The following is a 21298-nucleotide window of genomic DNA, read 5'->3' as shown; positions in this document are numbered from 1 at the left end:
TCTGTGAGGAAGCTGAGACGTAAAAGGTGTAACAAGGGGAGACACCAGACCAGGCCTTCAGATACCCTGCTCCCCAGGCTGCCTGGTCCCTTGGAGATCAAGCGCCAATCCCCTCACCGCGGCGGGGCTCGCTGCTGCCATCAGACAAGCTGCCCCTCTCCCAGGCTGGGTGTCTTGGGGTGGCCTCGGCAGGGATCTGGCCTGAGGTGTGCACTTTCCTGGAGTGGACTCTGCCTCTCTGCTCTTCCTTAGAGATGAAGAGGGACCTGGACCAAGGAAAGCATTGACCGATTTCTGAGGGGAAGGGTTTGAAAGGCACCGAGAGAGCCCAGGAGAGGGGCCAGCTGGGCCCAGGCAGCTGGCACACTCTCTTCCCGAGAGCCAGGGCAGCTTGCTGCGTCACCTCTGGCAGGTCCCATCAGCTTGCTCAGGCTTTCTTTCCTTGGACTGGATAATTCCTTCTCTGCAGCGCTTAAAGAGCAGCTGTCAGCACCCGGGGACTGTGCACAGCAAAGCCCTGGAGCTCAGAAGTCCTGACTGTGAGTGATGGCTTTGGTGTTTTGCAACTCAAGGGGCAGGAAGGGAGCCAATGTGGTGCAAGTTCAGCGTCCCGTGGAGCATTCCGTGTCGGGAGTGTTTCCAAGGAGGAACAAGTAATCCGAGCCCCTTGGGCCTCAGTTGCTTAATCTTAGTCAGCATCCGGCAGCACTGCAGCAGCGGGGCACAGAGAATAGACAGGTTTCAAACAAGCGGGCAGGGAATCCCAGAGAGGGACCCATCAGAGAGGGCTGGCAGCCAGGGGCCAGGCAAGGGCCGAGGGTGGGAAGGTGGCCACCAACTTTAAAGGAGGGGTGGGGAAGGAGGAGTCAACTGTAGGGGAGGCAGCAGAGCCATTCTGGTTTATCAGGACTTCGGGAACCTGGTAGGGACAGCCAGGCTGGGGGCGAACCTGGACTCTCCATCCTCTGCGCAGGGCTAGGCTGCTGGGGATACTGAGATGGACAGTACCCTGCCCTCAGAGCGCTCCTAGTCTGAGGGCAGACAGGCTCTGGGTGAAGGGCACACAGAGGCTGAGGAAGGAAGGCCTGCTACCTGGGAACTGGGTGATCAGGGTGCTTCCTGGATGAGGAGGACCTCTAGCTGGCCTCAGACGTTTAAGCTCCCTCTGGGCCTAGGCCCGAGCTGAGTGGTCTGCCCTTGGGAGTTTAGAATCTAGGGCTGGTGATAAGAAGAAGGGGACAATCTGGGAGGGGCTGAGGAGGCTTCTCAGCACCATTGCCCAAGGGACCCCAGGCACTGCCCAGGGCAGTGCCAGACCTCATTGGCTCCCACCAGCCTTCCCTGTGGGTCACACTCCTCCGAACCCCAACTCGTGTAGCCTCCAGGGTTTTGAAGGGTGGAGTGGGGGGAGCTCTGGAATGCAGCTGCAGTAAGATCCAGGTTCACCATGGCTTGAGTGCCCCCTGTGTGCTGGCCTGGCCCTGGGGCTTATTTGCATGATTCCCCAGCAGCTCCAAGAGTCCTGGCTCCAGACTCTGTATGGGAGAGGATATTGGCGCAGCCACATGTGGGAAGGGGCCTCGAAGCTGCCATTTCCATAAAATTGAGGAAAGGCAACTATCTGTACCAAAGACTGTTTGGGGAGAGGGTCTTCAGCGGATTACAGTGGGTTAAATCATTCTTCCCCACACATCTGAACCTTAATAAGAGCAACTTTTACTGAACATTTACCGTCTGCTAGGCTCTGTGCTCAGGGATAAACTTTCATCTTTCATCTTCTCTTCATGGCAGCAGTGGGGTAGGCACTGTTATCATTCTCATGTGGTAGGGCAAACTGAGCTCAGACAAGTTCAGTGAGTTCTCAGAATGACACAGCTAGTAAGATGTGGAAGTCTTAACTGGCACGCTGCCTCTTTGGGACCGTTTAGGTGTGGTCCCCTCCCCTCCTGCATGCCCTGGCCAGCCCCTGCCTCCTAACTGCCAAGCTGCAGTCCCTCTGGAGAGCTCTTACAGGCTTGCCTGCAGGAATCAGAGTTCACCTGGGTCTCCTTGAGTTCCCAAGAAGCTGGAGGGTCCTCAAGCTCTGGTCCCCAGGCTGGGCTCTGAGCTGCCCAGATGGCTGTTCTCCCGGGGACAGCTCCACTGAGTTGGGCCACAGAGCAGCTGGGATCTGACCTCCACACAAAGGCAGCCTTGTGCTGGGCCTAGACATACATTTTTTTCTAGCCCTTTCTGGGTTAAGCGTGAACCCCAGCCGGATCAAGGCAATGTCAAGACCACAGGGAAGAGGAGGGGATCTAAGGCAAGCAGCTGCCGGTGATGGGGCTGGTGGAGGTGCTGGCCAGACCTGTTCCCTGCACTCACTCTCCCTAGGAAACTCTCACACCCACTGGGGAGTTTTGAGCTGGAGGTCAGGAGGCTGGGAGCTCAGTCCAGCTTGTTCACCAGGCCTCCCTCTGTCCCACGCTCCTACCCTTTCCCAAATGTTTCAAGGGCATGTGTGGTGTTTCGTCTGGAAGGAGACAGGTACTACCCTTGTCCTCAGGGAGCTCAGAGCCTGCAGCTGGGGGGCAGGGAGGGGCCCTGGGCACAGTGTGAGGCAGAGGATCGCTGTCGTTTCAGCTTCTGGTGGGAGTGGGGGTAGGGGAAGGTAGAACGACTTCCCAGAGGTCAGAGGAAATGGGAACAGGTGGTAATCTCAGCCACGCCAGCTGAAAAAAGCGGAGCCTCTGGGGATCCTTGTAAAAACTCTTCCCTAATCAAAATGTCCAGTTCTGTCAAGCCACAGGCGTGCCAAGGGCTGGACAAACTGTTCTGGCCCAGGCAGGCCTTGACCCTAATCTCTCATCACGTCCTGAAGCCACCGTGGGCTCTTCCCCTCATATATCCCCGGAGTGCCTGGCTTGGGGCTAAGCAGGTTCCAAAGACCCGTAGCAAAGGGTCCCTGTATGAAGAGGGACACCCTGGTGCTCGTCCCAGACGAGGCTTTGCAGCAGGGGCTGCAGGATGCCGTGCCCTGAAGATAGACATCTGTCCCGGCCCTAGAACCACATTTACCCAGGATCAGTGTCTCCCTCCTTCTTCTTAATCAGCTTCATTCCGAGGCCATTCCCACAGGCTGCAGGAAACACCCCGGGCTTCTCCTCTCTGCTCTCCGTGTTTCTCCCTTTCCCAGCTAATTGAGAGTGACTTCCTCTGCTGTTCAGGAGCCTTTATTCCAGAGCCCCAGAGAACACAGCTCCCTGCCTGCCTCACCACTCCCAGCACAATGGGTGATTGTAAGACACAGGCCAGGGTCAGGCCAAGACGAGGTGGGGCAACATGAGAGAGAGAGCGGGAGACGAGACAGAGGCAGGACAAAGTGCACGCGGGGCCTTGGGACAGCCCGCCCCCAGCGCTCAGCGGACATTCTCCGGGTGTGTGCTTGGGGCTGTTGGCTGCAGGCTGCCTGCTAGCTGGGTTCTCTGTAGATCTCCCCATAGATCTAACCCTCGGATGCCGTTTGGAATCAGGGCTGGTTTGGATGTGGGGTGCCTTGCTGGGTGATAGGGACCTTGATTGGGTCCTGGGCATGTTTGGGCTGTTATCGCAGCAGTGAGATGGCTGGGCATGGGATAGACCTACGCCCCTGTTGAGTTTCGAGGTGAGGGGATGGGGACAAATTTAAGGGTCTGGCAACCCATCCCGATTTCTTATATTTCTGCTATCCTCCAAGGAATCACCTGCAGGTAGGCTGGCTGAGACGTACCAGAGCAGCCCTGGACCCACTCGTGATGCCTCCCTCCTGCTCAGTTCTGAGCAGCCTACTTTGTGGCAGAGGGTCAGGGGACTCAGGTACCACTCTCCTCTTCCGCCAACACCATCCGCAAAGGAATAGACCATGGATCCCCGAGCCTAAACCTCATTCACTGACCAGCCCCCTAGCCACTGGATGCAAGGCAGCTGCCAGTCAGAGGTCTTGTCCTAGTCAGTCCCAGCTCTGCCCCTAACTTGCTGTGACCTCGGCCATTCCTTCCCCCACTGAGACTCAGTTTCTTCTCCCTCTGATGGTACTATGTGTAGGAATGCCCTGCCTCCACTGCTCAAGGATGCCCTACCCCCCACCGCTCCCCCACCACTGAGGTCTCAGTCTATATCCCTGATGGGCATCACATGTTCAGTTTTATTTATTCTTTTGGCAAACATTTATTGCAAGTCCAGTGCTTGCCTCAGAAGTTCAGAGTCTAGTCAGAAAGGACGGAGAGAGATTTCTTGAGCACCCACCATGTGCTAAGCTTTTTAACAATATTACTTTGAGGCAGATCTTTTTAGTTTTCTCTCTGCATTTTTATATGCACTTTTGTTTGTTCCCTTTTTTTCTATCGAGGGTATACTCTGGACATCTCCTTGTGTCATTAAATATTTTTTAAATACTATTTTGATGACTGCCTATGAATCCGTGATAGGGCTGTACTCTAATGAATTTATCATGTCCCCCTATTGGACACTGGGTTTTTTCCAATGATTTTGTTAATAGAAACAGAGCTGCTAAGATATCCATCTCTCTGTTCTCGCTCTGTGTGTCTCTGATTGTTTCCCATGGGTACTTTCTAGAAGTGTGATTGCTGTGTCAGAAGTTACTTCTTTTTTAATCCCTTTGATATTTATTGCTAAATCGCTCCCGGGAAAGTCATACCAATTCACACTTCCAAACGGCACAGCACCCTTGCCAACAGTGGGTGTTGTCTGTTTGTCTAATTCCATCTTTGCTACTTCATGTTCTTTGACTTTAGGAGAAACCCAGGTAGGTATGTAGGTAGGAAGGTAGGTAAGTAGGTAGGTACATAGGTAGATAGGTGAGTTCAGATGGCTTTAGTTGATGGAGGTTATCGTGAGGACAGGCAGGGAAGAAAGGAAGTTTAGAAAGTGTCCAGTGGGGATGGGAAGAAAGAGACCTCCGTGGTTCCCCACTTTGGTGACAACCACTGTTGCTCAGACCCAGCCCCTCTCTGCTGCACTGCCACTGCCTGCTTCTCTCTGCTCCCCACACTGTGCTAGGACTCCTACCACCCCTTGATCTCGGTGGATCTGTCATGATCTCTGCAAGTCACTGTCCAACTCTGCAAGACAGAGGCTCTGAGTGGATCAGTCACTGCCCACAAGGAGCGCTCACTTCGGGGCAAGGCCCAGCACGGTGACCTCATGGCCCCTGTGCAGGGCATGGGGTTCTGGACTCATTGCTGTGGCCAGGGGAGCAGGGCCAATATCCAGTGCTTTGTGGGCAAAGGACCCCTTCTGACTGCTCTGCCCACCTTGCTGATAGGTAGGTCTTCTACCTCACTGTCCAGAGATTTCTCTTCCGAGAGAGATGAGATTAGGAGAGAGAATGGTGTGAGCAAAGGCCCAGAGGTGGGGATACATGGACATGAGAAGCGGGAGAGGACGAGGCACTGCAGGCACTGCTCACCTATCTTTGCTTCCATCGGTTCCTAAGCCTGAAGCCACTGAGCTGTGGTGGAATCAGGTCAGGAGGGCACTGAGCGGGGCTGGGTCTTGCCAGGCCCTACCTGGGGGCTCTCAAGCATGCAGGACGGAGGTTCAGCCCGCCGTGGCCCACTTGGGCAGGCATCTGCTCTGGGGGCCCACCTCTCTCTGTACTTGGGCAGCAATGTGTCCTGCACCACCCTCATCCATCCTGGGGGGAAGGGAGGAGGGGAGAGAGGGAAAGGCCCAGGTCCCCTGGACACACCGTCATTCAATCCAGCCTCTGGGACTGGGATGGGACAGAGACTGACTTGTGCTTCCGCTAAGGCCCCCACCATGACCCCAGCATGGCCAACTGGAACTGTGTGGATTTGGGAGTCAGACTGTGGGTTGGGATCCCAGCTCTGCCAGCGGTGACTTAGCCTCTGTGAGTCTCACAGGATGGAAGGTTGTTAAACACGAGGTCATAGAACAAGGTGGCACGCAGCCCTCCTGGCACAAGTAGGGTGCTCAGTAAATGGGAGCTGTGCCCATTCTAATTCCTTCAAGGGAAGGAGAATGACTGGGCCTCTGGGAGGCCAAGGGCAGGGGCAGGCCCCTTCCCACCAAAGTCTTCCCTTCTGGCTAGTCTGGGGTTCAGACAGGTGAGCCTGTGCAGTAAATGTAGAGAGAAAGGGCTGGGCCAGAGCTGCACTGCCCGGTCACCCTTCCCGAAGGGCGTGGGTCCACCAGGGGCCAGGCCTCTCATCCCTGTCACAAAGCAGCTGGGCTAAGAGGAGACTGATCTCACGGACCAACTGCCTTTCCTTCCCTTGTCCATTCCTTCCTTCCTCCTTCTGAGAAGGATGTGAGATGCCTTAACCCCAAAGCGAAGGCACCATGAGATAAAAAACTAACACAGGGGAAAGGCAGAACCGTGTAGTTAGTGGGAGAGAAGAAATCAGGTGAAGGAACTCTGTCCAAAACGTCCAACAAAATTTTATGTGCTTTTTTCTTCAGATGCAGTAAACCCACTTCTAGAAATCTGTCCTTTGGAAAGCCTAAGGGCTAAAACCTGGAAATCATCTGAGTGTCTTTCAATGGGGAAGTGGTTGTGATATGTACATGATGATACGAAATTATGATGCGGCCAACGGAGCCGTATCAACACAGCCACACACACACACACACACACACACACACACACACACACACAATGAGAGAGATACATTAATGTCACGGAAGTTAAAAACGGATGACTTGGCTAATGGCTGTCTGAATGTAGGAGCCAACATTTAAAAATCAGATGATCACACGTAAACACCAGCTTTCAGGTAGCCCTCAGTTTCCTTTCCTCCTGGGCACCAAATCCTAGAGCCAAGGAGCAGCCACCCCTTTAGATGAAGCGTGTGCTCCCCCCACCCCACAGTCCCCACCACTCCATGTTGCCTCCCTGACACTGAGGCTGGGGTCGGGGCAGTGATCACTACCCTTGTATTGCAGCTTTCCTTAGTAAAACGTTGCACTATTCTCTGTCTTTATCAAAAAACAGAGAAACGAAAAGTGGACTACAAGGGCCAGGTGTCTCAAGGAAAATGAGAGGGAGCCTATTTCTTTGTGAAAATGAAGACTGTGCCTCTGTGTTTCACATGCAAATTCTGGGGCACTTCATTCATTTATTGTTTACTCTTATATATTATTTATTATGATGCTGGTACATTACCTACCTATCCCCTATGGGCATTTTGGGTTTGCTACCCTTGAGTAATACAATAGTAACACGATTCTTTTTTTTTCCCTTTGGATAAAAAAACAACAGCAACAGAATTAAAATGAATTCCTTGTATGTATATCTGTATAAGCATGACATACACCAAATGTGAACAGTGGTTACTTAGACAGGCAGCATTAAGAAAGCCCTATCCCATTTTATATCATGTACTTCTAAATTGTTTTCTATTTCTTAGAACACATATGTATTGTTTTGTGATTTTTTAAAAAAGGTTATAACTTAAAAGATGATAAGTTAGAGTTAAAACTTTGGGCTGAGGGAAGCTTTCACAGCAGATTGTAAGCCTTACCTGTGATGATCTTGGCAAGCCTGGGGGAACAGGTAAATGGAGTGCGGCATGAGCATCTAGCAGTGCCCACAGGAGAAACGTGCCTTTTCTGGTCTAAGCACGAAGAGGAATCTGTTCCAGGGAAAGGAAGAGAGCTACCAGCTACTGGGAAGTGACTCTGCCAGGCTCTGGGCACGCAGGCCGGGCTACCTCACGGAATTCTTGTCCCAATTTGGGTGAGGAGGTTGTGTGTCAGCGTTCCATTCTTCCTCCCTTTTTTTTTTTTTGGCTGTGCCACGCACCTTGTGGGATCTTAATTCCCCGAACAGGGACCAAGCCCAGGCCCTCAGCAGTGAAATTGCGGAGTCCTAACCACTGCACCACCAGAGAATTCCCCTTCCTCCCATTTCTAAAAGCAGTTTTATTGAAGTGTACTTTATATGCCATCGAATTTGCCCATTTTAAGTGTAACGATTTGTCACTTTTTCATTGAAAAAAGTCACTTTTTCTATGATTTTTAGCAAATTTTCTGTTGTACAAACATCACAGCAATCCAATTTTAGAACTTTTCCATCACCCCAAAAAGATCCTTGGTGCACTTGTAGTCACTCCCCATTCCCACCCCAAGCCTCAGGCAACCACTTATCTGCTCTCTATCATTTCTGCCTTTTCTGGACATTCCATGTAAACGGAATCAGACGATACATGGTCCTTTGCTTTTGGCTTCTTTCACCGAACATGTTTTTGAGTTTCATCCATGGTGTTGCCTGTATCAGTACTTTGTTCCTTTTTAGTGCTAAATAGTATTCCACTGTGTGGAGAGGTCACATTTAGTTTTCACTTACCAGTTGATGGACATTTGGTTGTTCCCGCTTTTTGACTACTATAAATAATGCTGCTATGAACATTCATGTACAAGTCTTTGTGGGGATGTGTGTTTTCGTTTCTCTTGGGTAGATACCTAAGAGTGGAACTGCTGGGTTGTATAGTAGATTTAGGTTCAATTTTTTTAAGAAACTGCTAAACTGGCTTCCAATATGCCTGCACCATTTTACATTCCCGCCACCTGTATGAGGGTTACAGTCTCTCCATAACCTCTCCAACCCTTTGCGTTTGACGATGATTAAAATGGAGCTAGGAGGAGAAAGACTTTCCTAGGTCACACAGCAGGGAGTGGCAGAACGGAATCGGAACCCAGGTCGACCTGACTCCACAGTCTGTGTCTTTACCCTGGTCTGCTCATGTGAATGGACTTTCACCTTGTGCAGGGACTGGAGACCCTAAAGAGGTTGATCACTGGGATCTGCCAGGCTGGGGTCCCAGGACATGGGAAAGGGGCTTAGAGATGTCTGAGAAGTGATTGGAGAGGGGTCCTCAGTGGCCCTGTCTCACGCCTCCACCTGGGGATGTGGGTCTCAGCCTGGGGAGGTGGTGGACGCCAGCCAGCATGGTTCTGACTTCTGTCAGTACACAAGGCCTGGCACTGGGTGACCTTCTCTCTGCCCCAGCCCACATTCCCAGGCTGACATTCCCCTGCCTCAGACATTCCCTTCTTCTGCTTGGGCCGGAATATGTCCCCTTGTCCCCCATCCTTGGCCTCCATGGGAGGAAGGATGGGCTCTCCTGTCCCAGCCCCAGGATCTTTACCTCTTTCTGCCAACTTCAGGGTCCACATGAAACCTTAGAGTGTTGAACAGGAGAGACAAGGTCATCAGTCCATCTGCTGCCTCGGGGAAGGGCTGGTCACAGGACCCCTGTTGGTCCCTCCTCGAGATGGACATCCAAGGAGGTGGGACCTCTCCATCTCAGCATGGGTCTGGCTAGCAGGTGGCAGGGTAGCCCCTGTGGTCCTAGTCAGCCCTCACTCCCCCACCCTTGAGTCACCTTTTTAGAATGACCGCCATGGCCCCAAAAAGTGGCCTCATGGACAAAAGGATGTAGACCACCCATCCAAGCCTCCTTTGCAAATGATCTGGAGAACTTAGAAAAAGGAGGAAGAACAAAAGTGTGCATTTATTGAGCCCCAACTATATGCCAAGGCTTTTTCATTTTTTTGACCCTCATATCATCCATGAGAACTAAACCCTTACCTTTCTCCTGAGAAAACAGACTCAGGGTTCAACGGCTCACCTCACATCTCACATACTAAATGTTGAAGCTCTGTTCCCACCTACTGCACACAGTAAAAAAGGCTAGGTTGTGCCTGGGACACTGTCCCAAGTGTGAGCATTGGCCTCAGGCATACCTTTCCCACTGTGTGACCTTGGGGAAATGACTGAACCTCTCTGAGCTGCAGCTGCCCCATCTGTAAAATGGGGCTACCAGACCCATGTTGTGCAGACTAGATGAGATCCCCATGTGAGGCATTCGCATGGGGCCTGGCACTAGGCAAGAATGAGCAGAGATGGTTAGATTATTTCCTGGGACTGGGAAATTTTCCAGGCTAGTGATCAGAGCCTGCTGGTTTTCAGTCTCCTCTAACCCCTTGGAAGGGGCTATTTTTGATGCTTTGACCTTCTGTCAATTGGGTCTGTCCCCAAGCCATTCTCAGGAGGCAGAGGAAGGGTAGAAACCCCAAGGATCTGACAGTCCCACTCTTCTGGGGCAGCCGCAAATCCACTGCAGACTGCCCACCCTCAGGGGGCAAATCCCAGCTGGCAGGAAAATGTCTCTAGGGTCCCCAAGGCCTCCTCCTCCCCTCCAGCTATTCTCTCTCCTCTTCCTTGCTGCACCCCTAGAGGCTTGCCCATCCTTCAAGGCTGTCAGACCTCCCCCTCCAGGGAGCCTCCTGGTATGTCTGCCAGCCCCCTTGGCCCAGTGCCCAAGGCATTGTTGGGAACAGAGGCCTGGGAGCTCTGCTTAAGGTAGGACCAAGGGTCCCCTGGGGACAACCCTGGGCTGGCACGATCCAAGCTGTGGTCTCCCGGACCCTGCAGAGGAGGCGCTGTGGACAACTCGGGCCGATGGGCGCGTCCACCTGCGCATAGACCCCAGCTGCCCACAGACTCCCTACACTGTGCATCGGATGTTCTGCGAGGCTCTGGACAAGTACGGGGACCTCAGCGCTCTGGGCTTCAAGCGACAGGGCATGTGGGAGCACATCTCCTACAACCAATACTACCTGCTGGCCCGCAAAGCCGCCAAGGGCTTCCTAAAGGTGAGGGAGCCCCTCCAGGCACAGCCTCTCCCCTCCCCAGCCCTGCCTTCCAGCTCTGGTCCTCACAGGCCTCTTTCCGACGCCCCACTGGGCAAGCCCTTAGAAAGGATAACAGTAAAAACCAGCCCATTTATTGAGCTAATTGTCCACTCTGGCCTGGTGCTGAGGGTTTACGTTCACTGGGCCCTTGCCGTGTGCCAGGACGTGACATGAGCTTCTCGTTTTTTGTCCCATTCAAGGGGCCTGAGAAGCCTGGTGCACTGGGTTGAGGTCTGGGCTCCCCGGGAAGGCCCTGGGAGGGGCAGCAAGGGCTGTTGAGTGCCTCGTCCCCCAGGGCACTCTCTAATGAGGGAGCCTGGGAGGGTGGTCCCTCAGGTGGGCGGCAGGGTCCCTGCAGTTTGGAAGGGGGGCTTGGTGAGAATGAGAGGCTGACCCGGCCTGTCTGCCTTTGGCCTGGAGCTCGGCCTGGAGCGGGCCCACAGCGTGGCCATCCTCGGCTTCAACTCCCCGGAGTGGTTCTTCTCGGCAGTGGGCACAGTATTCGCAGGGTGAGTGGCTGAGGGAGGGGCCGGGTCTCCAGTGGGTTGGAGGTGGGCAGAGAGCGGAGAGAGGGTCGTTATCTCTTTTTAGGGGCCCCCAACCACGTCCCCAACATCCCATCTCTTCCCCGGGGCCCTCCCCAGCACCACCTTTGTCCCTGCTCTGCCTAGGGCGACTGTGCTGAGCTGCCTGTCTGGGCCATGGGAGCTCTCTGGGCCTGGGGGCTGTGGGTGTGTCGGGCAGGGGGTGGGGCCAAGGGGGTGGCCCACTGCACCTGCCCAGACACGCATCCTCCTGGGTCTCCTGCAGTGGCATCGTCACTGGCATCTACACAACCAGCTCCCCCGAAGCCTGCCGGTACATCGCCCATGACTGCCGTGCCAACATCATCGTGGTCGACACACAGAAGCAGCTGGAAAAGATCCTGAAGGTTTGGGGGAAAGGGACCAGGGCCATGGGGGTCAGGCTGGGCGTCCTCACAGACCTCCAGCTTACAAAGGGCTTTTCCACCCTCCCTGCCAGAATCCTCCATCATTCTCAACAGCAACCCGCCCCACCACACGCACACAGGCAGGGCAATGGCCGCCGACCCATTTGCCAGGTCTGAAAATTGAGGCCCAGAGTGTCCAAGGGACATACCCCACATCCCCCAGCCAGCCTGCTGTTCCCCATGGCTTTCCCTTCGGGGAAGGGTTGTGTGCCCTGAGGGTGGCTCAGGGCTCTGACACGTGAGCACCCAAGTCTGAGTCTCGATGGGGAGTGGGGGTGTGGGCTGCCACAGGGTGGGGCTTGGGCTAAGCCACAGCGAGTGCCGCAGGGTCTTCTGAAGACAGCAGGGCACTGGAGGGGCTCAACAGTGCCTCTTGGGGCAGCTGGGTCTTTTCTGGAGCATTGATGCCTCCTGATTCATTTAAGGTCCCTCCCTGATTGGCTCTGCCCCCGTGGGCACCACGCTGGCATGCAGTGGCCTGAGGGCACCTCTGGGCCCCAGCTACACCCAGTAGCCTGCAAGATCCTCCAAGGCTCCCTGCCTCTCAAAGGAGGCTCCCGGGTTGACTTGTTGGCTGGGCCCTAGTTCTGGAGATATCACCTGGACCTCAGCTCCCCACCTGTACCTGAGGGCAGGAGAAGTGGTCTCCAACCTCCTAGGACTGTGGGATCTGGATCGCAGGACGGGCCTTCCCTCAGCTTGCGTGAAGCCCTTTTCTGTCTCCACTCCTTTTGAACCCTGTTGTCAGGGTTCCCTCATTCTGAGGGCCTCCATTCTGTCTGATTTGGATAAATGCTTGAGATTGGGGGAGGAGATGTGGGTGCAGATAAAGTGGCCCAAAGTGAACGGCTCTGAGAGACTGAGGTGAACCCGAGCTGTCCTCAGCACCCCCTTTCGCCCTCCCCCTCCCCAAGCACTTGGGCCCTTCACTTCATAGAAAGGGGACAAATATTTAGAGAAGAGTGCACAGCAGGGGTGTCCCAGGCCCCCTAGGACTCATCGGGGCCCTGATTTCCTCAGGTTTGGAGCCGTCATAGATGCCAGAGCCCTCTGACCCAGGTGCCCCCAGGCCAGCTTTGCTTGAAGCCCCACCGGTTTAAGATTCCTTGAGAGCCTCAGCTACCAAGTAGCAATGGTGTTAGCTCTCGTCCTCAGCCTTACCCGAGGGAGTCACACACTCCTCAGCGTGGACGCTCATGTCAGAACCCCAGAGTGGGGAGGGCAGTGGAGCTTTAAAAAGCCCCCCAATAGTTTTGCCCCATCCCTCAGGGAGACAACCGCTCTGCATAGATGGTTGATCTGATCCCAATGCCCTCTCCCTGCCCCATTTTACCACTGAAGAAACCGAGGCCCAGACCTACTGAATCCCAATGCCCTCTCCCTGCCCCATTTTACCACTGAAGAAACCGAGGCCCAGACCTACTGAATCAGAAATGTCCACCCTAGGTAATTATTTAAAATTCGTATTATGAAACCTTTTAGCCCCAGACCTAAGACCTGACCCTTCTGGGGTCTCTATTTCCAGAAGTCCCTCCACTCTGGCTGATGGAGACACAAACAGTTCTGGTCCCGTACATGCTCTTGTTTGTCTTCTAGCCCCAGTCCTTGATCTTCCTCCAGCATTTATTCTTCATCTAGTTTCACGGAGTTTCACCTATGCCTGTGCAGGTTGATAATCTGCCAAAGAATCAAGATGACCCCTAAAGAAATTTCTAGAACTCTTTCTCTGCATAGTTCTCTCCTGTCTGGTATTCTGTCCCACAAATTCTAGGCACCCCGGCTTTCCTGAATTCTGACCTCTGACACCTCAACTCAGTGAGATAACTGAGTTCTGGTTTCCCTCTACCCTTTCCTCTCTTCTCTCTTCTGCAGTCACACAGTCCCCTGTTGCACTCAGCCAGGCCCCAGGTTGTCTGGTTTTCCTTTAATAGAAGTCATTCCTTGCCCCCTACTTATCCCACCTTGGCTGCTTCAAAGTTCTCATGATGGGGAACCATGCATGAAGGGTGGCAAGTGTCCTGCTGAGTGAAAGGTCAGAGCTGGGGACCAACAACCTTTGCCACAAGGTGCCTGCCAGGCTGACTAACACCTGGAGATGGGGGTCTTCTCAAGAGGTGACTTTTTAAAATGAAACCCCATTTATTTTTCCTGTCAATACAGATCTGGAAAAACCTGCCACACCTGAAGGCAGTAGTGATATTTCAAGAACCTCCTCCGACAAAGATGGCCAATGTGTACACGGTATGGGTAGAGGGCTCGTGTGGGGCAGGTGGGGTCTGTGTGAGCCTGCCCAGCTCACCTGGCCTGTCTGCACTTTCCCACCTGGCTGCAGATGGAGGAGTTCATGGATCTGGGGAATGAGGTGACTGAGGAGGCCCTGGACACCATCATCAATGCCCAGCAGCCTAACCAGTGCTGCGTGTTGGTCTACACGTCAGGCACCACTGGGAATCCCAAGGGCGTGATGCTGAGTCAAGACAATGTAGGACAGATGCCCAGATGGGTAGGGGTGGGCTATGGGTGGATCTGGGCAGTGGCCCTGCCCTAACAACTCCCAGGGAGTTTCCTTCAGTCTCTCAGCTCAGGGAGCTGGGATAAGTAGGACAACCCTTAAGTCTGTGGTACAGACTGAGCCCAGCAAAATGGTGGGGATTGGGAGGGGGAGGCCTGTCCCAGGGTGTTTCCTGCAGAGATGCCCAGGAGGGTGAACAACCTCTAGGGTGTTCAAAGAACACTCCAAAGAAATAGCCCAAGCCCACAGGGTGGCCACAGATGTGAACACTTCCAGGGCTGGCTTTGTAGACTGCCAGGACCCATCTGCCTGTCCACCAGATCACATGGACAGCACATTACGGCAGCCAGGCTGGTGACATCCAACCCGCAGAAGTCCAACAGGAGGTGGTGGTCAGCTACCTGCCCCTCAGCCACATTGCTGCCCAGATCTATGACCTGTGGACAGGCATCCAGTGGGGGGCCCAGGTCTGCTTTGCTGAGACTGATGCCCTGAAGGTCAGTCTGCCTCTCTGCCTAAGTGGGTGTCCAAGTGTGTGTGCAAGGGCCTGCCCGAGTGTGTGCTTGTGTCTGTGGGCCCTGTGTGTGCATCATAAGCACGCCGGTTCCCCATGTGTTTAGCAGTCAGAATTCTTTCAACTGCAATTAGCACAGCCTGACTCAGATGATCAAACAAGAAGGGAAACTGATGATATTACATAAAGGAAAGTTGAGTCAGAGTGGTGTGTGGGTCCACAGTGCCATCTAGGACGGGCCACCCTCAGAGTAAGATCACAGGATGGTCACAGATGGCCACGGCCCTGCCCTGCATCCCAGCCTCATAAACTACACCTGTGCTTGGGATCCTTCTTTTAACCATGAGGAGAACGTCACCAGAGCCCCCTAGCAGACTTCCCCCTCCCCTACATTGGCTCAAATGTTGTCCCGTGTCCATTCATCAACCAGTCACTGCTTAAGGGAATGGGATTACCATGTTTGAGTTAGACTAATAAAAAGTCACTGCCCCCAGGACTGGGAGGGGACTAAGGTACTTCTGAAGCATCTGGCCACCCTGGTACCTGAGCTACATCAAGGTTCTTTTAGCAAAGAAGAGCAGTGAGTAGATGGCTGTTGAGTCGTAGCCGACAGTATGTGACATGAGTTGCATGCGGTGTGTGCGTACACCTGTGTGAGCTACTGTATACAGGATGCCTGCGTGTGTGCACGCTGCCTCTGGTGACAGGGGCCTCCTGGCTCCCGGCCGGCTCTGAACCACAGCCCTGTCTCTTGCTGGCTGTGAACAGGGGAGCCTGGTGAACACGCTGAGGGAAGTGGAGCCCACGTCCCACATGGGGGTGCCGCGGGTGTGGGAGAAGATCATGGAGCGGATCCAGGAGGTGGCGGCTCAGTCTGGCTTCATCCGGCGCAAGATGCTGCTGTGGGCCATGTCGGTGACCTTGGAGCAGAACCTCACCTGCCCGAGCAGGTAGAGAGGGCCAGGGGGCAGGAGGCCTGGGGAGGCAGCAGGGCTGGGTCATAACCCCAGGACACAACCTAGGATCTGATAGGCCAGGTTTGTCCAGGCCCCATTGGCCAGGCTTGTCCAGACCCCTGCACAGAAGCCCCATCAGTGGCTGGGCTTGAGCCCCTGTTCTCTTGCCAGATCCCACAGGAGACCATCACCCCATCTTTGGGTCTGACAGCAAGGACTGACTTGCTCCCTCTGGGGTGGCATTTACCTCCCTGGAAGCAGCTCCTGGCAGCCTCCTGAGGGGTCTCCTCCTGACTTCAGTAGGTGGCTATAGAGAAGGGGCCACAGTGATGGGGGTTTTCCAGCCTTCCCATAATCCAAAGTGACCACTCATCTCTCGCCCACAGCCTTTCGATTGCTTTAAAATTCCCAACCAGTGCTGTGGGAGGATCAATGGCATAAATCTGGCCTGTTCCAGTTTAGAAATATTTTCCATTACTAGTGTGTCTGTGAAACGGTATCATGTCTCATGAGACATGTACACGTGTCTATGCACTTAGGGCTTCATTTGCACAGACATGAAAAGTGAATATGCATGAATGACCCATTCAAGAGCTTCAAGTGGCATCAGACACGTTTGTGTCTGTGCATATATACTTCAAGTCTCTGCAAGTGTGTATTACTGTGTGCGAACTTGCGTGCATCTGTGTTGTCTGTGCAAGCATACACAGCTGAATCTGGTTTTCTAACTTCCCAGCTCAAGACGTATTTGCACATAACTACATGTACACACCTAGGTGTGCATGTATGTTCACAGGCAGGGCCAATATTAAAAATATTTAGCAGTGGATTCAGCATTGCCACTAACCAATCAGAATAGATCGTTGGAACGGCCATTCCGGGTACCCACTGAACACCCACCCTTTTAATGCAAGTGTGTGTGTGTGTGTTTGTGTGTGTGTGTGTGTGTGAGTGGTCTTCTGTGAGCCATTCTCCCTCTCCCACCAGCGATCTGAAGCCCTTCACAACCCGACTGGCAGATTACCTGGTGCTAGCCAAAGTCCGCCAGGCACTGGGCTTTGCCAAGTGTCAGAAAAACTTCTACGGAGGAGCCCCCATGACCGCGGAGACACAGCACTTCTTCCTGGGCCTCAACATCCGCTTGTATGCGGGCTATGGCCTCAGCGAGACCTCGGGCCCTCACTTCATGTCCAGCCCCTACAACTACCGGCTCTACAGGTGTGGCCCAGGTTTCAGCACATATGCCAGCCTGCACGTCCTGGCTGACACCCTTCAGTGCCGCCCCCTGCTGATTAGGTCCCTGAGCCCAGGCCACTGGACTATGGGTCCCTGAGTGCCAACAGCTCTATCTTGGGCCAAGTCCCTTGGCCAGGCCCGAGTCTCGTGGGGATGGTCTCTGTGACAGTGTCACTTGGGTCTGTGGTTGCAAACAGCCTTGCAGCCCAGGGGCTTCCTGAGCAGGGCTCTGATGGAGGAATTTCCCTTTGGCCTCTGCCTCCAGTAGGGTGGGGTGTGTTAGCGGGTGTCCCAGCATTGCTGGTAGCCCTGGTTTCATCTGGGATGGGAGCTGGGGGTACTGGGCCGGTCCTCTGGTGTGGGGTAGGGGGCAATCAGCTCTAGGGAGTGAGTTGAAGGATTCTCTGTTGTGCTTAAACACCTCCCCTCCCTGCTTGCCCATCACAGTGCTTAAAGTCCCATTAGGATTTCCCCCACTGATTCATTCATTCACCTAAAAACCTTTAACTGGCCCTACGTCTCAGCTCTGAGGACCCTATTAAATTACAAAAATCCTGGGAAAGGACATTCTAGGCATCGGTGAAGACTAGATGGATCAGACTAGGGGCTGATCCAGGGCTTGGAGGAAACTGCTCCCTCTGACCATGCCTCCCGGCCCCTCCATCCCCCCAGCTCCGGCAAGGTGGTGCCAGGCTGCCGGGTGAAGCTGGTGAATGAGGATGCAGAGGGCATCGGAGAGATCTGCCTGTGGGGCCGCACGATCTTCATGGGCTACCTGAACATGGAGGACAAGACGTGTGAGGCCATTGATGCCGACGGCTGGCTGCACACGGGCGACTCAGGCCACCTGGACGCCGATGGCTTCCTCTACATCACTGGGCGTCTCAAAGGTGAGCGCCTCTGGCTGGGTTCAAGGCTGTGCTGGGACGTCAGAGGAATTATACTGCCACCACAATTTATACCCACTACAAGTGTTGAGCCCTTATTAAGTGCCACACACCTTGAATGACATCATTTTACTTACTATTGTCTCCCATGGGAAAGATGCTATCATTACCTCGACTTATTAATGAGGACAACCAGAGAGGTTAAGTAACTTGCCCAAGGTCACCCAGCTAGTAAATGACAGAGCTGAGATTCAAAGTCCCTAGATAAACAAGGCAAGTCTTTCCAGAAAATTTGAGGACATAAATATGTATTTTTATATGCAAACATGGATATGAGGCAGAGTAGAACACAAATTGGACATAAAATTTAAAATAGAGCATGAGATTTCAAAGAAATTTCCCATGAACAGCTTGGCTCTCCCAAGGAAGTAAGTTGGGGACACCTCCATGGAAGAGGTGCTTTGCTTACTTTGCCCAAGTGGATACAGTGCCCTCAGCATCCCTGTGGGAATCCCATGCCCCAATTTCCCAGGGGAAACTGAAGCTCGGTGAATGGATAAACACCTTTCTGGAAATCACGCAGGCAGATGTGTGATCGAGCCTGGGTCCTGTTTAGAGGGTCGGCTCTCCAGGCAGAGTCTGTGTGTGCTTGGTCTGAGCACCTGGACTGAAGCCTGTGCCAGGGACCTGGGCTTGCCTCCCCAGAATTGATCATCACGGCTGGTGGGGAGAATGTGCCCCCTGTGCCCATTGAGGAGGCCGTGAAGACAGAGCTGCCCATCATCAGCAATGCCGTGCTGATCGGGGACCAGAGGAAGTTCCTGTCCATGCTGCTCACCTTGAAGGTGTGTCGGGGGTGGGGGGGTTGGGGTCTGGCTCTGGAGGAGCAGCCAGTGGGTGGTCTGTGGGTCTGACCCCAGCAGTAGCCATGTTCAACCAGGACATGTCTGGATCTCATGACTGTATTCTGGAATAACTAGTCAGTGCTGCCTGCCCTAAGGGGCAGCCGTAGCGCAAGGAAATCCCTTCTGCCCCTGGTAATACAGTTAATAGTATGCTGCCCCGATGATCTTCTGTGTTCCAGTACAGTCCAGTTTACACAGCGCTGCTGCCCTCAGTCCCCTCAGCAGATAACCAATCTGGTATCTGATACCAGGGTACTGGATGGGGCCAGAATTATGGTCCCTGTTTTAAAAGATGATCTCACTGGCTGAGGTCATCTCAATCTCAGGCCTCCCTTCCTTCCACCCCACCACGGGGCTCAACGCAGTCCGAGTAGCATCCTACTCATTCTAGAACCGTCTCTTTGAAACAGAGCTCACGGTGATCCACGTCCTTGACGATCAGCAGTGTGACCTCCTCCAAGACCAGGGCACACATCTTGTGGAGTGAGGCTTGGTTTTGATCTCTCTCTGGCTTTTCAGTGCACTCTGGATCCTGATACCTCTGACCCAACTGATAATCTGACCGAGCAAGCTGTGGAGTTCTGCCAGAGGGTGGGCAGCAAAGCTGCCACGGTATCGGAGGTCGTGGGGAAGAAGGATGAGGCCGTGTATCAGGCCATTGAAGAGGGGATCCAGAGGGTCAACATGAATGCAGCTGCCCGACCCTACCACATCCAGAAGTGGGCCGTTCTTGAGAGGGACTTCTCCATTTCGGGTGGAGAGTTGGGTAGGTGTTTTCCTTACGCTATTGCGGGGGCTGTGCAGGAGGGCAGAGGCCACGGCAGAGCCTGGGAGGTGCCCACTAGGAAGCAGCCATGGCAAACAGAAGGTCCCTGACAGCACTTTGGATGACACCCACCTCCTTCCTGTGGGAGGACATTGATTGCTCAGTGCCTGGGCTTGTGGTTAGGTAGGGCCTGTTCAGTATATAAGATATGTGCTGGAATTCATTAATTTGAACCTATAACATTTAACTTTGTTTTGACTAAGGAACCATTTTCCCCTGAAATCACAATGGGACCACCAGGCAGACACCAAGTTCCTGTTAGTGTTTGGGCTGGAGTCATCTGGTTCTAGGGAGTGAGACCACCATAATCTTTTGTAAAGTCAGCTCATGCAACAGGTAAAGGGTAGAAGCCCTTCTGGGCCATGGTCCACAGAACCAGAAAAGGCCTCTGGTGTGGCCTCAGTTGGATGATGAAGTCGCTCTTGGTTATAGCATCTTGGGGTGTTCATGGCATGGCGGGGTGGGTATGCAAGTGGCTCCTTCAATGAGATTCCCTCTGACCCATCAAGGCTGAACCCAGATGCAACTATCCACAGTAATGCTGAGCTGCTATCAGAGACCCTGAGCTTATCTGGTTGTCATGTGCCAGCAAATTGAATGCAAGGTCAACCAGATAGGTGTCCTGTCTAAGCAGTTTATATAAATGGCTTTGATTTTGAAGTCTCCCGTTACACAGCCAAGTATGAGTTAGCACGAAATGGAGTTGAAGCTACCCAAATCAGAGCCCTTTTGACCTTGCATTAGAGGAGAGAACCAAGGCCAAGAAAAGCGATATGAGGAAGACATCTCATAAAGACCATGCCAGAGGCCCTCCCTGGCCAGGGCTTTCCCCTACCCCATCACAAGCAATCAAAGCATTACATCCAACATCGTATGAACTTTCACTGAAACGCAGAGATGATTTGCCTATCAGTTGTTGTCATGTAAATTACCCCACTTCCCCTGTATTCTACCGGCCACTTAGACCAACCCTGGTACAGTGTGGGAAGGAGCCACACAACGGTGTGACCACGGAGCAGGGATCACCATGGGCCATCTTGGAGGATGGCTACTTGTTGGTCTGGCTTAATTCCAGAGTTCTGGGACTCACTGAGTCTAGATGTTTACCACACACCTTCTCAGACATCTCAGAGCCCAGCCCTCACTCATTTCTTCCAATTTCTCTTTTAGGTCCCACTATGAAGCTGAAACGGCTCACAGTCCTAGAGAAGTACAAAGATATCATCGACTCCTTTTACCAAGAGCAAAAAAAGTAATCAGGGGTCGTCCTTCCCGGGTTTCTCCTGAAGGTGGCAGGCTGAGTATTTTCCTGACCCCCCCAGGTCCTCTTCAGTCTGGGCACATGCACTTCTGGCAAGTCTGTTAGATTCTCTGGGTCAGGTACGGTCCTGGCATCTACATTTGCCAGGTCTTATGCCGAGAGGCTTCATGTGTGGATAGTTTTAAAAGTATTGCTTTTTGTTTGGGTGACAAGTGAGATCAACTCTCTTTCCAGAACTAAAGGGCTGACTTTTTGGCCTTACTTCCAGGTAGATTTAACAGGCTGCTAGCTCACTTAACAGGAGGCTGGGTGTTGGGGGAGGGAAGAGGGGGAAGATGGCTCGGCTAACCAGTGTGCCGCAGGGAAAGCGCTCAGTTGTAACGCACCTAACACCCGACTTACTCTGGAATCTTGTTGGACATTGCCGACCCCATCATCCCATTACCAGGCACTCCACCATACACACACCCACTGACTTTGATGCTTAATAAAACTGCTGCTGCCTATTTGGT

General features: G+C 53.4%; 1 protein-coding gene across 2 annotated transcripts in view; it reads left to right on the top strand.

Moving 5' to 3' along the window:
- Positions 1–21107, top strand: part of ACSBG1 (acyl-CoA synthetase bubblegum family member 1) — a 45433-nt gene extending 24326 nt beyond the window's left edge. Inside the window, exons 2-14 of one of the 2 annotated variants that reach the window (XM_079911833.1) lie at positions 3716–3834; positions 10439–10659; positions 11119–11207; positions 11509–11629; positions 13850–13930; positions 14022–14171; positions 14522–14698; positions 15484–15665; positions 16659–16889; positions 17580–17797; positions 18500–18639; positions 19219–19465; positions 20696–21107. In XM_079911833.1, coding sequence (XP_079767959.1) covers positions 3774–3834; positions 10439–10659; positions 11119–11207; positions 11509–11629; positions 13850–13930; positions 14022–14171; positions 14522–14698; positions 15484–15665; positions 16659–16889; positions 17580–17797; positions 18500–18639; positions 19219–19465; positions 20696–20781 — 2004 coding nt within the window. In that variant the 5' untranslated portion in view covers positions 3716–3773 and the 3' untranslated portion in view covers positions 20782–21107. The remainder of the gene's footprint in view (positions 1–3715; positions 3835–10438; positions 10660–11118; positions 11208–11508; positions 11630–13849; positions 13931–14021; positions 14172–14521; positions 14699–15483; positions 15666–16658; positions 16890–17579; positions 17798–18499; positions 18640–19218; positions 19466–20695) is intronic. The other variant, XM_079911832.1, reaches the window with a different exon arrangement.
- The last annotated feature ends 191 nt before the right edge of the window (positions 21108–21298 follow it).

This window comes from Stenella coeruleoalba, assembly GCF_951394435.1.
Source record: "Stenella coeruleoalba genome assembly, chromosome: 2".
Taxonomy (NCBI): domain Eukaryota; kingdom Metazoa; phylum Chordata; class Mammalia; order Artiodactyla; family Delphinidae; genus Stenella; species Stenella coeruleoalba.
The sequence above is the reverse complement of the archived record's forward strand: the minus strand, read 5'-3'. Positions and strand labels throughout refer to the sequence as shown.